Source organism: Bufo bufo, chromosome 1 (genome assembly GCF_905171765.1).
Source record: "Bufo bufo chromosome 1, aBufBuf1.1, whole genome shotgun sequence".
In the NCBI taxonomy this organism is placed as follows: domain Eukaryota; kingdom Metazoa; phylum Chordata; class Amphibia; order Anura; family Bufonidae; genus Bufo; species Bufo bufo.
This window is the reverse complement of record NC_053389.1, coordinates 820,843,867-820,860,829: the sequence shown is the minus strand read 5'-3', so window position 1 is coordinate 820,860,829 and position 16,963 is coordinate 820,843,867. Positions and strand designations below refer to the sequence as shown.

Sequence of the window (16,963 nt, the reverse complement as noted above, 5' to 3'; positions counted from 1 at the left end):
GTGAAGCAACAAGACAATGGGGGACATTTATCAAAACTGGTCCTATGATTCCATGTTTCATTTTCAAAGCTTTTTGGAAAATGAAAGGATCAATCTGATTGGTTACTATGGGCAACTAAGCCAGTTTTTGTACCGGTTTTGTTAAATGCCCCCCAATGTCCCAAAGCACACAATTAAATTAACAAAAGAATGGTTGAAAGAGAAAAAGATTTGTGTTTTGGAATGGCCAAGCCTGACCTGACCTTAACCCCATCGAGATGCCGTAGCATGACCTGAAGAGCAGAAACACAATTACATGGGGAATGATCCAAAATTAACTTTAAACATGGTACAAATATTATTTCCAGCTTCAAAAAACAATAGGTGGAGGATTTCTACAGAATTAATTATTATGTTTACCGTAAAGTGCTCAATGAAACACATGAATGGTACAAACTGTTTAGTTTTGTTAGATTGTGTTTGTCTATGATTGTGACTTATATAACAATCAGACCGCAGATTATTATTAAGGCTACTTTCACACTTGCGGCGGAGGATTCTGTCAGGCAGTTCCGTCGCCGGAACTGCATGCCGTATCCAGCAATCCGGACGCAAATGGATGGCATTTGTCAGACGTATCTGGATGCGGATCCATCTGACAAATTCAGTGAAATACCAGATCCGTCTCTCCGGTGTCATCCGGAAAAACGGATCCTGAATTTTATATTTTTTAGCATTTTTAAAAGTCTACGCATGCGCAGACTGGAAAACCGGATCCGTTTTGCAGGAACACTTAATGCCGGATCAGGCACTAATACATTTCAATGGAAATTAATGCCAATCCGGCATTCCAGCAAGTGTTTAGGCAAACGTAAGAGGGACTGAACTGATGCATTCTGATGCATACTGAACGGAATGCTCTCCATTCGGAATGCATTAGGATCAGTTTTTTTTTTTCGGTATTGAGCTCCTGTGATGGAACTCAACACCGGAAAAAAAAAATGCTAGGGAGAAAGTACCCTAACCAATGGAGAAATCCATATTATTCTGAAGGGCTTATTTACTTTTTATTGCAATTGTAGATATTACGATAATGATTATTTTATTTTATATATTTTTTGCTTAACCAATCAATATGAAAAATTCAGCATACAACACCTTGTTTTGTTAATTTACCAGATCTCATGCTTTTGAAATGTTCTTTGTACGGCTTCTCTAATGTCTTTATTCCTCAGACTGTATATAATGGGGTTAATCAAAGGAGTAAAGACAGTATAGAACAGGGAGAGGATTTTACTTATGGTGTTTGTCAGGCCTTTCGATGGGACAATATAAATACTGAAGATAGTCCAGTAGAATGTGGAAACCACAATGAGGTGGGAGCTACAGGTGGAGAAGGTTTTCTGTCTACCAGTATTGGATGGGATCCTTAAGACTGCTAAAATAATATATGTATAAGACACTACAATGATTGTGGTTAGCATTATTACAATTGGTATAGCCATAACATAAACCACTAAGTGGAGAACAGAGGTGTCTGAACAGGCAAGTTCTAGTAAGGGAATAAGATCACAGAATAAATGGTCAATGATATTTGGCCCACAAAAATTTAGTTTTGTCGTTTTTATGATGTAAATCAAAATGATAGAAAATCCAAGCAACCAACTGTTTATAGACAAAATTATGCAATATCCTCCTGTCATGATGCTGGAGTAGCGAAGTGGATTACAGATGGCCACATATCTGTCATAAGACATCACAGCGAGAAGAAAACACTCAAATACTTCAGAGGCACAGAAGAAATACAACTGAGTGATGCAATAAAAAATAGTAATGGTCCTTCCATTATTCAGTAGGATATAGAGCAGGTTGGGGACAATATCTGAGATCAATAAGATGTCACTGAGGGACAGTTGTGAGGTAAGGAAGTACATTGGGGTGTGGAGGTTCTTGCTGATGGACACCAGGGTGATGATAAGGAGGTTACCACATATTGTTACCCAGTAAACCACCAGAAGAAGACAAAATAAGAAAATTCTTAAATCTTGGCTGACTTGAAATCCTAAAATGTAAAACTCAGTGACCACAGTTAGATTGTTCTCCTGCACATAGAACATACAGTAGTTATGCTGCAACAAACCAAAAGCAACAACATATAATAGCTAGATGGTTATTAATTCATGTTCATGGCAAAAATAATAGGCCACCGAATACACTGTAATATCTAGTTCTTTATGTCTTTAAAATTAATAAAACCACTGTATGGAGTCATTGAGTAATATAAAGAAATCAGATATTTTTGACACATTTTTGAATGAACAAGAAAAATAAAATAGTAGCCTAAAATAGACAAAAAATACAAATCAGCTTATTGTTTAATGTCAATGGTCAAACTCTCCCCTCTAAAGTCACATTTTAGTTAGACAATAATGAGAACACATTTGCCTGTTTTTCCTAATCGATACATTCAGACAATCTGAAAGGAATCTTAAGCAGAATTCATTGTGAATTATTACATTAACAATACCTACATCAGATATTTCTTTTATCTCAATATTCATTTTCAGACGTGATTCTTTTGAATCCTAATTCTTCGATGAAAATGATGTCCCAGAGGCAATAGACAGCAGCACGGTCTTGTTATGTGGGTATCAGACATGTGAGTACGAGCTATAATGGGAATCCGCTCAGATTTTTATACTGAATCGGAGGCAAGGTGGCAGATAAACAAGTCTTGGGAGATTTTTTTTTTCTCCTTGTCTCATGAGTCCTGTTTGTTAAGTCACCAAGACTATAAATATAAAATGAGAATTAAAAGTGTGTTCAATTAGGGAATGTGATGCAATAGTTAAACATTTTGAACACATAACTTGTCTCGTAACTTGTAGTATTGGTTAGGGAAGTGGTGTCCAGGTTTAGGACTGAAGCCAGATTTAAGCTCCCTTTCACTTCTTTAGCATGTACTAGTCGACCATTTCTTTTCTTCGATGCTCCCCTTGCCTTGTGTTACATTGCGTAGGGCAATATTGCGCAGTATGCTAGGTGGAGACTTCTGCCTAACAGGGAGCCCGGTAATGTACAGCAAGTAGGCTCCTCCATGGCAGGACGCTAATCTCCTGACGTCACCAATGCAGAATGGCTGTGCGTTCCAGGGCGGCCAGTCACAGAGTACTGGGCTTGATGGAGTCGGCTTTCTGCTCACTGTCCTAGTGCAGGAGCTGAGGATATTGCTGATGCTGCGGGGGTCGGGAGACTACAAACCCGGCAAGAAAAGCCATGTCAGCCTGCTGGTGTTGGCCGGTTCTGGTGAGTACCCACTCAAAGCGTGCCCCAGACTCAGAAAGGTCCAGTATAGCAGCGAGGGGACTGGTGGCTTCACATTACTTATATCTATATGTCCTGGTGGGGTGTACTGCTATCATAAAGGCCCTTTTGGAAGGTGTAGGCGTGTAGCTGACTGACGGACGTTACACAGCAACATATACACCACTAACATGATAAGCAGTCACAATTTCCTTGTAGCTTGCCATTTACTCAGTACATAAATACAAAAAAGCGCACCAAACATGGCTCCTGTACTACAGACGTATGTTATGATAGCAGATTTCACTCTAGCATTCCATAGAGCACTTATGTTGTCGGCAGCGTAACACAGTTGTGTATCTAAGTGTCACACCTTGCCCTGTGAATGTGCGGAGGTCTGTCAGATTAGCGGCACATGTCTGACTTCTCTGTTTGTTTTGATTTGGGTTTGAGCTGGATCCACCTTCCCCCAGGTGCACTGGGTTTCATTGTTAGTGAGGCTATTTTTCCCTCCTTCTCCCAGTGGCCTGTGCGGGTTATAGTTCTTTTCTGGGAGCTCTTGATTTGTAGTGGATCGTCTGTTCCAGCTCTGCTCAAGATAAGTCCTCGCCTTTATTTCCCTTTGTGTGTTTTATCTAGGCCTCTAGTGAGAAGCTTGCTTCCTCCTGGTTTGAAGAAGCAGGTCGTCACTTCTCTTTTCCCTGCTGCTTAGGGTTTGCCCAGGGTGAACACAGCAGTTTAGGGAAAGCTTTTAGGGATCGCTAGGAGGTGACCCTTTTCTCCCTAGCTTTTGGGCCTAGTCGTTTGTTATGTTTGTTTTTGTTTTTGACAGATATGACTAAAAAAGGCGCCAACTTTTTTGTCTGGTCGGATGAGGCATTACAGGCCTTTTCTGCTATTAAGAAATGTTTTGCATCTGCTCCCACTCTGATGCAACCTGATGTGTCTCAACCGTTCATCGTGGAGGTTGATGCATCAGAAGTGGGGGTCCAAGCAGTTCTGTCACAGGGTAGATCCCCTAGCATATGTCATCTGTGTGCTTTTTTCTCCAAGAAACTCTCGGCCGCTGAAAGAAATTATGATGTTGGAGATAGAGAGTTGCTGGCCATTAAATTGGCCTTTGAAGAATGGCGTCATTGATTGGAGAGGGGTACTCATTCTTTTACCGTATATACTGACCACAAGAATTTGGCTTACCTGCAGTCTACTAAACGCCTGAATCCTAGACAGGCTAGATGGTCACTGTTTTTTTACTAGGTTCAATTTTGTGGTCACCTTTCGCCCTGGGGTTAAAAATGTCAAGGCAGATGCGTTGTCATACAGTTTTCCTGGGGAAAGTGATTCTGAGGATCCCACTCTGATTTTGGCTGATGGGGTGGTGGTTTCCGCTCTGTACCCCGAGTTCGAGATGGAGGTGTTGGGGGCCCAGGAGGAGGCTCCTGATTCTTGTCCTCCAGACAAGTTGTTTGTTCCTGCTGAACTGCGATACAAGGTCTTCAAGGAACATATTGATACGGTCCTTGCGGAACATCCTGCAAGCAAATCCACCATAGATCTTATTTCCCGGAGATTCTGGTGGCCAGGGTTGCGCAAGGGTGTGGAGGGTTATGTCACAGCTTGTGAGACTTGTGCACGCGCGGAGGTGGCTCACACTCGGCCTTCAGGATCCCTTCTTCCTTTGTCCATCCCGTTTCGTCCTTGGACGCATTTGTCCATGGACTTTATTACCGATTTACCGAGTTCCTCTGGGAAAACTGTGATTTTGGTGGTAGTGGACCGCTTCAGTAAGATGGCCCACTTTGTACCGTTGCCTAGCTTGCCCAATGCCAAAACTCTCGCTCAGGTTTTTATTGATAACATTGTGAAACTACATGGCATTCCCTCTGATGTGGTGTCTGATAGGGGACGCAATTTTTTTCCAGGTTTTGGAGGGCGTTCTGCTCTCGTCTGGGAATTCAACTGTCTTTTTCTTCGGCTTTTCATCCCCAGTCGAATGGTCAGACAGAGCGCACTAACCAAAACCTGTAGACCTATTTGAGGTGTTTTCTTGCCAAGAACCAGGATGACTGGTCATCGTTCTTGTTTCTAGCCGAATTTGCCTTGAATAACCATAGACAGGAGTCCACTGATAAGTCGCCATTTTTTGGCGCATATGGTTTTCACCCACAGTTTGGTACTTTTTCTGGGACTGGATCTTCTGGGATGCCAGAAGAGGAGAGATTCTCTTCCGCCTTGTCATCTATCCGGCGGAAGATCCAAGTTAATTTGGAAAAGATGGGTGAAAGATATAAACGGATGGCTGACAGGAACTTATGACTGGTCCGGACCTGTGTGTGGGTGATTCGGTGTTGTTGTCCACAAGAAACATTAAGCTGAAGGTACCATCTTGGAAATTGTGTCCAAGATTTATTGGCCCTTACAAAATTGTCAACCCGGTAGTGTTTTGTCTGGATCTTCCGCAGACCTGGAAGATCCATAATGTGTTTCACAGGTCTTTATTTAAGAAATATGTGGAACCTGTGGAACCATCTCCATTGCCACCTTCCCCTGTCCTGGTGGATGGCAATTTGGAGTTTGAAATCTCCAAGATTCTTGACTCACGTGTTCTTCGGGGTTCTCTCCAATACCTGGTGCACTGGAAGGGATACGGTCTCGAAGAAAGAATGTGGGTTACGGCTGCTGATGGGAGTGCTAGCCGCCTGGGGAGGGCCTTTCACAGGACACACCCGGATAAAGTTGGTCCCGGGTGCCCGGAGGTCACCCGTAGAAGGGGGGGGGTGGGTACTGTCACACCTTGCCCTATGAATGTGCGAAGGTCTGTCAGATTGGCAGCACATGTCTGACTTCTCTGTTTGTTTTGATTTAGGTTTGAGCAGAATCCACCTTCCCTCAGGTGCACTGGGTTTCATTGTTAGTGAGGCTATTTACCCCCCCTCATCCCAGTGGCCTGTGCGGGTTATAGTTCTTTTCTGGGAGCTCTTGATTTGTGGTGGATCGTCTTCTTCAGCTCTGTTCAAGATAAGTCCTTTCCTTTATTTCCCTTTGTGTGTTTTATCTAGGCCTCTAGGGAGACGCTTGCTTCCTCCTGGTTTGAAGAAGCAGGTCGCCTCTTCCCTTTTCTCTGCTGCTTAGAGTTTGCCCAGGGTGTTTAGGTTTAGGCACGATGGCATGTGCATATCCACCCTAAGGGTATGCACATGGGCACAGCAGTTTAGGGAAAGCTTTTAGGGATCGCTAGGAGGTGACCCTTTTCTCCCTAGCTTTTGGGCCTAGTCATTTGTTCTGTTTGTTTTCCCGTTTTTGATTATTTCCCCGCTTACCTACCTATCGTGACACTAAGGCTACTTTCATACAAGTGGCACGGACCTCCGGCAGGCTGTTCCGTTGGGTGAACAGCCTGTCGGATCCGTCCTGCCGCTAGTGACCATGTGCCCCGGACTGCCGCTCCGTCCACTTTGACTATTGCGGGGGTGGAGTTTCGGCGAGGCACAGCTAGAGGCTGCCGGAATAAAACTTCGACATGTCCGACATTTATTCTGGCAGCCTCTCACCGTGCGCTGCCGTGCCTCACCGGAACTCCGCCCCCTTCCCCCATTATAGTCAATAGGGACGGAGCGGCAGTCCGGGGGCACATGTTCACTAGTGGCAGGACGGATCCGACAGGCTGTTCACCCGACGGAACAGCCTGCCAGAGGTCCCTACCGTTAGTGTGAAAGTATCCTTATGCTCCCCCTTGATTGGTTGCCTGCAAGAGACCGGACGTGACGTAGCCTTACAGCCGGAAGTGCTCTGTGTGCATTGCTTTGAATGAAATCTGGCTGATTCACTGCTGCTGCCGGTGTGAGAAAACGCTGAAAAGTCTTCGTTCTTCTACCGAAAAGTTTATTGACAGGTAAAAGGGTGGTTGAAGCCATATTACCTCAGCATTTCAACCAACCTACTGTCACCGTGGTGTGTATGAGAGCGTGAATTGTCATTAGGCCTCAGGTTCCTCCTGGGACTTAAGTAGTTTGTTCACGCCCAATGCTGTGGTCGTTGTACTGGACTGCTGTATTGAGTTCTCCTATAGGTTCCGCTCACGTGTTGTTGATATTGGAGAGGGGCAGAGCCGAGGTGTAATCCAGGTCGGGGAAATGCCGAGTCATGTTGTGCGCCCAGTGTGCCAGCCCAGGCACCAGACACTGACTGGTTCTCTGCCAAACGCTGTCTGGTCATGCTGAAAGTTGTAGTTTTGCAACAGCTGGAGGCATTCTGGTAGGGAAAAGCTGGTCTACTGTGATAATATGAACAATGGGAGTTCTACAAAAGAGCTATTGTGGGGCAAAGTTCATATTCGTGTTTACACACGTGTTTTAAAATGAATGCTTTCCCCTTTTATAAACAAGTAAATAATGACGCAATGCTGTGGGGCTGGTATGCAACTTTTTCCAGGGCTGGTTTTTATCCCCAGTCCGGATCTGGATATGAAGTCTGGTACATCACCAGCTCACAACAAACAGACTTTGCCCTGCGCAATGCGACGCAAAGCAAGAGGAGCATCAAAGCAGGGAAACGCTCCACTCGTACATGCTAAAGCAGTAAAGGAGGGCTTATATCCAGGTTCAGCCCTGAAATCGGACAACCCTTTTAAAAGCCACTTGTTATTTGAGGTTTTTAAAAAATGTGTTGTTTTTTTTTCTTTATTCAACCTTTTATTTTTTGGTATTTTGCTCTCAATTAGAGTTGAGCGAACCCGAACTGTAAACTTTATGGTTTTCTGCACCCGGACCCGAACGCCAATCAACAAGCGTCATACTACTTGCCCCAAAAGACTATCACAGCCATGCCTACTATTGGCATGGCTGTGATTGGCCAACTGCAGCATGTGACCGTCACTCTGCTCAGATTAGTGTAGGGAGAGGCTGCAGCTGCTGTGAGGGAGAGATCAGGGAGAAATCTTATCAAGAACTGGTTTATGTACTCAGCGATCTACCGAAAAAGTGTTTTGTGGGTGCAGTGCACAATTTTTTTAAGCCTGCCCTGAGCCAACTACTGCTGAAAAGGAACTTTTTTGTCTTCATTTCATCAATATCAATACATGATCGGCAGCCATTTTATGCAACCATAGTGCACCAGCATAAGCTATCTGCAAGTCCAGAAATACAGCTTTGGCATACTGGGGTGAAAAAAGCCTCTGATATTCTGCACATCTGGGATTACACGTGCATAAGTGACTGTCACATTTAGGACAGAAATACAGCTTTTTGGTTAGGGTGAAAAAACCCTCTAATATACTGCACATCTGTGATTACACGTGTATAAATCACTGTCACATTTAGGCCATAAATACGGCTTTGGCATACTGGGGTGAAAAATGCCTCTAATATACTGCACATCTGTGATTACACGTGCATTAGTCACTGTCACATTTAGGACAGAAATACAGCTTTTTAGTTAGGGTGAAAAAAAACTCTAATATACTGCACATCTGGGATTAGACAAGCATCAGTGACTGTCACATTTAGGCCAGAAATACGGCTTTTTGGTTACTGGGGTGAAAAAAACCTCTTATATACTGCACATCTGGGATAAGACGTGCATAAGTGAGTGTCACATTAAGGTCACAAATACGGCTGTCAAATAGAGTTAAAAAAAATATATAGAGTGCAATACCCTATATCAGGGTTTATATATGCGGTTAATTATTTTTAACATACTTAACCACTTTTTACTATGCTTTGTGAATGCTAACTATGAGGCAAACATCTAATAAGGGACGCGGTCATGGTCGTGGTGGTGGTGTTGGTGGAGCCTCTGGTTCAGGCCGTTCTGCCACAGCCACACGTCCTACTGAACCTACTACCTTAGGTCCCAGTAGCCGCCAGAATCTACAGCGATATTTGGTCAGGCCTAATGCCGTTCTAAGGATGGTAAGGCCTCAGCAAGTACAGGCGCTAGTCAATTGGGTGGCCGACAGTGCATCCAGCACGTTCACATTATCTCCCACCCAGTCTTCTGCAGAAAGCGCACAGGTGGCGCCTGATACCCATGCCCATCAGTCTGTCACATCACCCCCGTGCATATCGGGGAACCTGTCTGAGCCTCAGGTCATGCAGTAGTCTCTTATGCTGTTTGAAGACTCTCCTGGCAGGGTTTCCCAAGAGCATCCACCTAGCCCTTCCCCAGGGGTGGAAGACATAGAATGCACTGACGCACAACCACTTATGTTTCCTGATGAGGTCATGGGAATACCACCTCAGCACGTCTCTGATGATGAAGAAACACAGGTGCTAACTGCTGTGTCTTTCTGCAGTGTGCAGACCAAAAAGGAGGTCAGGGAGGAAGACTAGGTGGAAGACGATGCAGGGGACGATGAGGTCCTAGACCCCACATGGAATGAAGGTCATGTCACTGACTTTCAGAGTTCGGAGGAAGAGGCAGTGGTGAGACCGAGCCAACAGCGTAGCAAAAGCGGGAGCAGGGTGCAAAAGCAGAGCAGCCATCGCCAAAACAGTTTGCCTGCTACTGGCCACCGTCACCAGGGACCGAGCACACCAAAGGCAGCTTCAAGGAGTTCCCTGGCATGGCACTTCTTCACATAATGTGCTGACGACAAGACCCGAGTGGTTTACACGCTGTGCCATCAGAGCCTGAAGCGAGGCATTAACGTTCTGAACCTTAGCACAACCTGCATGACCAGGCATCTAAATGCGAGACATGGGCTACAGTGGAGTAAGCACCTTCACAACCAAGAAAGGGCTCAGGCCCCTCCTGCTCCCTCTTCTGCTGCTGCCTCGGCCTCTTCCTCCGCCTCTGGAGGAATGTTGGCACCTGCCGCCCAGCAAACAGAGGATGTGCCACCAACAACACCACCTCCGTCACCAAGCATCTCCACCATGTCACACGGAAGCGTTCAGCTCTCCATCTCGCAAACCTTTGAGAGAAAGCGTAAATTCCCACCTAGCCACCCTCGATCCCTGGCTCTGAATGCCAGCATTTCTAAACTACTGGCCTTTGAAATGCTGTCATTCAGGCTAGTGGAGATGGAAAGCTTCAAACAGCTCATGTCGCTTGATGTCCCACAGTACGTTGTTCCCAGCCGCCACTACTTCTCCAGGAGAGCCGTGCCCTCCCTGCACAACCAAGTATCTGATAAAATCAAGTCTGCACTGTGCAACGCCATCTGTGGCAAGGTCCACCTAACCACAGATACGTGGACCAGTAAGCACGGCCAGGGACGCTATATCTCCCTAACTGCACACTGGGTAAATGTAGTGGTGGCTGGGCCCAGGTGGAGAGCTGTTTGGCGCATGTCCTTCCGCCACCAAGGATCGCAGGGCATCATTCTTTGCCTCCTGTTGCCGCCTCTTCCTACTCGGCTTCCTCCGCCTCTTCTACCACCTCCTCATCCGGTCAGCGACAGACCATCACCATCAACTTCAGCACAGCCAGGGGTAAACGTTAGCAGGCCGTTCTGAAACTGATGTGTTTTGGGGGACAGGCCCTACACCGCGCAGGAGTTGTGGCGGGGTATAGAATAACAGACTGACGAGTTGTTGCTGCCAGTGAGCCTCAAGCCCGGCCTGGTGGTGTGCGATCATGGGCAAAATCTCGTTGCAGCTCTGGGACTAGCTGGTTTGATGCACATCCCTTGCCTGGCGCATGTGCTGAATTTGGTGGTGCAAAAATTCATTCACAACTACTCCGACATGTCAGAGCTGCTGCATAAAGTGCGGGCCGTCTGTGCGCGCTTCCGGTGTTCTCATCCTGCCACCGCTCGGCTGTCTGCTCTACAGCGTAACTTCGGCCTTCCCGCTCACCGCCTCATATGCAACGTGCCCACCTGGTGGAACTCCACCTTGCACATGCTGGAGAGACTGTGTGAGCAGCAGCAGGCAATAGTGGAGTTTCATCTGCAGCACGCACGGGTGAGTCGCACTGCGGAACAGCACCACTTCACCACCAATGACTGGGCCTCCATGCGAGACCTGTATGCCCTGTTGCGCTGTTTCGAGTACTCCACCAACATGGCCAGTGGCGATGATGCCGTTATCAGCGTTACAATACCACTTCTATGTCTCCTTGAGACAACACAGGGCGATGATGGAAGAGGATGTGGCCCAGGACGCGGAGGAGGAAGAGTAGTCATCTCTGACACTTTCAGGTCAGTCTTTTAGAAGTAGCTCAGAAAGAGGATTATTGCAACAGCAGAGGCCAGGTACAAATTTGGCCAGCTAGGGCCCACTACTGGAGGATGAGGAGGAGGATGGGAATGAAGCATGTTCACAGCGGGGTGGCATCCAACGCAGCTCGGGCCCATCACTGGTGCGTGGCTGGGGGGATACGGAGGATGCAGACGATACGTCTCTCACAGAGGACAGCTTGTCCTTACCTCTGGGCAGCCTGGCACACATGAGCGACTACATACTGCAGTGCCTGCGCAACGACTGCAGAGTTGCCCACATTTTAACGTGTGCGGTCTACTGGCTGGATCCCCGTTACAAAGACAATGTAGAGGCAGTGCGGAGAATGAAGAGAGGAAAGGGAAGGGTAAGGTGAGGGAGGAACCCTTCGCACCCGTTAAGAAGAAGAAGAAACACGTAATAGGCGGCAAATCCCTTAATCACTATTAGTGATAAAGATTATATTCAATTTTTTGAAGACCTTCACCCGGGTCTATTAGAAGATAAAAACTCCAATAGTGGTGTTAAAGACGGAGATTGTAAAATCAAATACACTCACTTCACAGGGGGGGTAGTCACCAGGATAAACTCAAGACCTGGGACTATTTCCCCCCCGGCCAGGATCGCATGAAGGAATCTAAATGAATGAACGCAGCCTACAACAAGTGTCTTCTGGTCAATTGCTTTATTAATAATACGTGGCTCAACGCGTTTCGAGGGTCTGAGGCCCTCTTCTTCAGGAGAAATAAAGAAGCTCAATTACAAAAGAGAAAAACAAAAAGATGCAGACGAAAAAAATATATAAATAAATAAATAAAGATATAGCATATAAATATATAGAATTATATGTATATATATGTACACATATATACACTGCTCAAAAAAATTAAGGGAACACAAAAATAACACATCCTAGATCTAAGTTAATTAAATATTCTTCTGAAATACTTTGTTCTTTACATAGTTGAATGTGCTGACAACAAAATCACACAAAAATAAAAAAATGGAAATCAAATTTTTCAACCCATGGAGGTCTGGATTTGGAGTCACACTCAAAATTAAAGTGGAAAAACACACTACAGGCTGATCCAACTTTGATGTAATGTCCTTAAAACAAGTCAAAATGAGGCTCAGTAGTGTGTGTGGCCTCCACGTGCCTGTATGACCTCCCTACAACGCCTGTGCATGCTCCTGATGAGGTGGCGGACGGTCTCCTGAGGGATCTCCTCCCAAACCTGGACTAAAGCATCTGCCAACTCCTGGACAGTCTGTGGTGCAACGTGACGTTGGTGGATAGAGCGAGACATGATGTCCCAGATGTGCTCAATTGGATTCAGGTCTGGGGAACGGGCGGGCCAGTCCATAGCATCAATGCCTTCGTCTTGCAGGCACTGCTGACACACTCCAGCCACATGAAGTCTAGCATTGTCTTGCATTAGGAGGAACCCAGGGCCAACCGCACCAGCATATGGTCTCACAACGGGTCTGAGGATCTCATCTCGGTACCTAATGGCAGTCAGGCTACCTCTGGGGAGCACATGGATGGCTGTGCGGCTCTCCAAAGAAATGCCACCCCACACCATTACTGACCCAATGCCAAACCGGTCATGCTGGAGGATGTTGCAGGCAGCAGAACGTTCTCCACGGCGTCTCCAGACTCTGTCACGTCTGTCACGTGCTCAGTGTGAACCTGCTTTCATCTGTGAAGAGCACAGGGCGCCAGTGGCAAATTTGCCAATCTTGGTGTTCTTTGGCAAATGCCAAACGTCCTGCACGGTGTTGGGCTGTAAGCACAACCCCCACCTGTGGACGTCGGGCCCTCATATCACCCTCATGGAGTCTGTTTCTGACTGTTTGAGCAGACACAGTCACATTTGTGGCCTGCTGGAGGTCATTTTGCAGGGCTCTGGCAGTGCTCCTCCTGTTCCTCCTTGCACAAAGGCGGAGGTAGTGGTCCTGCTGCTGGGTTGCCCTCCTACGGCCTCCTCCACGTCTCCTGATGTACTGGCCTGTCTCCTGGTAGCGCCTCTATGCTCTGGACACTATGCTGACAGACACAGCAAACCTTCTTGCCACAGCTCGCATTGATGTGCCATCCTGGATAAGCTGCACTTCCTGAGCCACTTGTGTGGGTTGTAGACTCCGTCTCATGCTACCACTAGAGTGAAAGCACCGCCAGCATTCAAAAGTGACCAAAACATCAGCCAGGAAGCATAGGAACTGAGAAGTGATCTGTGGTCACCACCTGCAGAACCACTCCTTTATTGGGGGTGTCTTGCTAATTGCCTATAATTTCCACCTGTTGTCTATCCCATTTGCACAACAGCATGTGAAATTGATTGTCACTCAGTGTTGCTTCCTAAGTGGACAGTTTGATTTCACAGAAGTGTGATTGACTTGGAGTTACATTGTGTTGTTTAAGTGTTCCCTTTATTTTTTTGAGCAGTGTATATATATATATATATATATATATATATATATAAAGAAAGAAAAATGGCGGCACTGGCACAAGAAGGAGAATGCAGGTGCACGTCTCAAGGGGATTAGACTTACAGCCCCAATTAATGGATCCTGAAAAAAGAGCGGCACTCCGGTAGATAAAAGCAAAGTGAACCCTTTATTCACACAGGTGGTGAATAAAGGGTTCACTTTGCTTTTATCTACCAGAGTGCCGCTCTTTTTTCTGGATATATATATATATATATATATATATATACACGTATATAAACACACGCATATAAAAAATAATTTGCCCCGAGACCTTCATTGATGTGATTAGACACAAAGGACAAAAGTGTATATACAATATAGAGCTTACTAATAATACATACAGACATAAGATCAATAAAATCAATACAATATGATTCCAATAGAGCACTAGTGGGAGATATATAGATATATATGTACACATAAAGGTGTGAATATATAATATAAACAATATAAATATAAATAGATAATTTAAAAAATATATATAATATAAATTAATACCAATGCTTTATCAATTGTTACACGGTTAGATAATGGGCCTCTAGATATTTACCCAAAAAGCCTTGATACACAAACGCAAACAGGTCTGCTCAAACCTGGCTACGAATCTACAGAGATAGGCATCCCTCTTTAGGAGAAACAATCAATCAGGTCCTCCAATGCTTCTTAAACGGAGAATGTTTAGAACATTTGAATACAATGAAGTTGTAAGCAAATGTTCAAAACTGCATAGGGATTTGATGGATTACAATAGCAAGAAATGAGGGTCTGGGATAGAAAACATAGGGACCCTCCCCAGAGAATGGGTCCTTTTCAAACATTTACTAATAGAGGACTGGACATAACATTGCCTAGTGTGGCAGTCCGTTATTTAGCTCACCTTTCCAGAGGTGAAAAGGTAGGGGGATTAGTCAGATTATTTCGCAGAAGGAGACCTCAGGAGACAGAAGTGCATTTCAACTGGCGTCCTGCCAGCTTTATTTCACAGGTTGCATTAAAACACAAAAACATAAACAGAACACCTAGCCTTGTCCAGGCTCTAACTAAACAATAAGTCCCTCTCTAGGACGTGGATGAGCTATCCTCAGTCCACCCAAAATAAGCACGCTGTCTGAACAGCAACCTGTGATACTTGCAGTTTGCAGGCTCTGGACCTTCAGGGTCCCTCAGTGAGATGTGGCTTCTCTCACTCCCAGGAAGTTCTGAGCAAGTGTGTTGACAGCCCAGTTTTCTAGCAACTCCCCAGGTGCAGCTCATCAGGACCCAGGCTTAGGTTTTTTAACCCTTTCCTAAATAACTTTCTTCAGCATATGCTAAGAACCTGGGAGACACATATATACCCTCAATTACTTCACCCTGTGAGACACCACACTAGGTTCAAGATGGATTCTGAACAACCCAACAGGGGCAGAACTTTTTACAACAGTACTACTAACCGTCCTTTACCCAAAACCCTCAAACCTCCAGAACCTCCCACTACTAGAAAAAAAAACACTGATTTTCAAATCTCCAACCCTCCCCTTCACCTCAGTGGGTCCATCGAGGGTCACCACATATGCAGGGACTGTGGTAAAAAAACAACCATCCACTATTGGAACTAATACCCTTAAGACCCCCCCTGCTATACATCCGCCGGGACCATCTTCCAAGGTCCATAATGAAGTGCAATGAGCAGGACACTGGGTCAGTGGGGATGCTATGCAGTGGGTCAGATTTAGGTGTGTATAAGTTTGTTACGCCATTTGCAGCTTGCGCAGGTACTGTAGCAGGGCCCTTTAAGATGGTATGAGATCATGTACCAGGTGAGGAATGCCAGAGGGGGATATTGTCTCTGTATAGTGTCAACGGTGTCTCCTACCTGTAGTACGGCTGGACTCCTGTATCCTGGCTCACATGCACCAAAATGAGTGCTGTTAATAGGAGTAATTGAGGAATGATGGAATTCCACACAGATAATAGGGTCCAACTTGTCTTTACTTGATGTTATGATATGGAGCTTTTGATCCATACAATGTACAGCAATAGTCTAGAGTCCCAGCAGGTATTGGCAATATGTGGCAGGAATTTACATATATTCTGCATCTGGTACATACGCCTATAGAATCTGGCAGGTATCTATCTTCTGCTCTGTCTGTGGTCTGCTTGGTTTGGGTCTGACTAGGTGGTGAGGTATTTATCTTCTCTTTATCTTGGAATCTTTACTTACAGGACTGCTCGCAGGGTATGATGGTGGCTTCCTGGAGATCTGATAGTTCTGTAGTTGGCTGCTTTCTCTGTCCACAGCTGAGGTAAGGGACTCAGGCTGGGAAGGTTGATCTTGGGCCTCAGCAGAGGCTTGGATCCCTGGTTGGGGTCCCTGTTTCTGGGAGCTCCTATTCACACAGCCTACCCAAACAGGGGGTGGCTGGTACACTGCCTAGAACTATCTTTCCTCCCTCTGAAGTAGGATGTGGGAACAATCCACTCCTCCTCAGATAGGAAGGGGGGGGCTACCCTGGAATGGTCTATTCCAGTCTAGGTCTATTAACTAGCTATGGTCTGCTTACATATTGCTGCCACCTGCTGGTGTACATTGAGAACTACAGCAAATATATAAAATACAGGCATAGAAATACATACATTGGTAATGCACGGTTATATTACATCAGATGGAAATACACATGTACACCTAACATTATGAAGCAGGGTGAAAGAGTTTTAGTGACATACTCTGGGATGTTACAGAAGCACTTAAACAACCAACACCAGTAGTAAATTCTATACCAGGTGACCTAAATAGATCCATCTACGATACCCCAGTGGGGAATTTTGGATTTTGTGAGCGATACCTGCCCTCACTACCCGTTAGACCTTCAGTTGTAGAACCACAGATGAAAGAAATACATTCTATCCCTCAGCTTACTTCTCAGTCACCCCATTCGTCTACATCCATTAATATTTCAACACACTCAGTATCCATTAGTAGTTTAGATAATTTTTGGGCATTACCTCCCAGTCTTGTGGAAAGTCCTTTTTTAGACCGGATCTCGCCA

At 45.5% G+C, this 16,963-nt stretch overlaps 1 protein-coding gene across 1 annotated transcript; it reads right to left on the bottom strand.

Moving 5' to 3' along the window:
* Positions 1 to 1,151: 1,151 nt before the first annotated feature.
* On the bottom strand, positions 1,152 to 2,081 carry LOC120989451 (olfactory receptor 11L1-like). The gene has a single exon (XM_040417561.1). It carries the CDS (start codon positions 1,911 to 1,913, stop codon positions 1,152 to 1,154), a length of 762 nt encoding a protein of 253 aa, XP_040273495.1. The 5' UTR covers positions 1,914 to 2,081.
* Between the last annotated feature and the right edge of the window lie 14,882 nt (positions 2,082 to 16,963).

Coding starts and splice junctions, on each gene's coding strand:
- LOC120989451 (XM_040417561.1), bottom strand. CDS start 1,913: ATGTACTTCCTTACCTCACAACTGTCCCTCAGTGACATCTTATTGATC.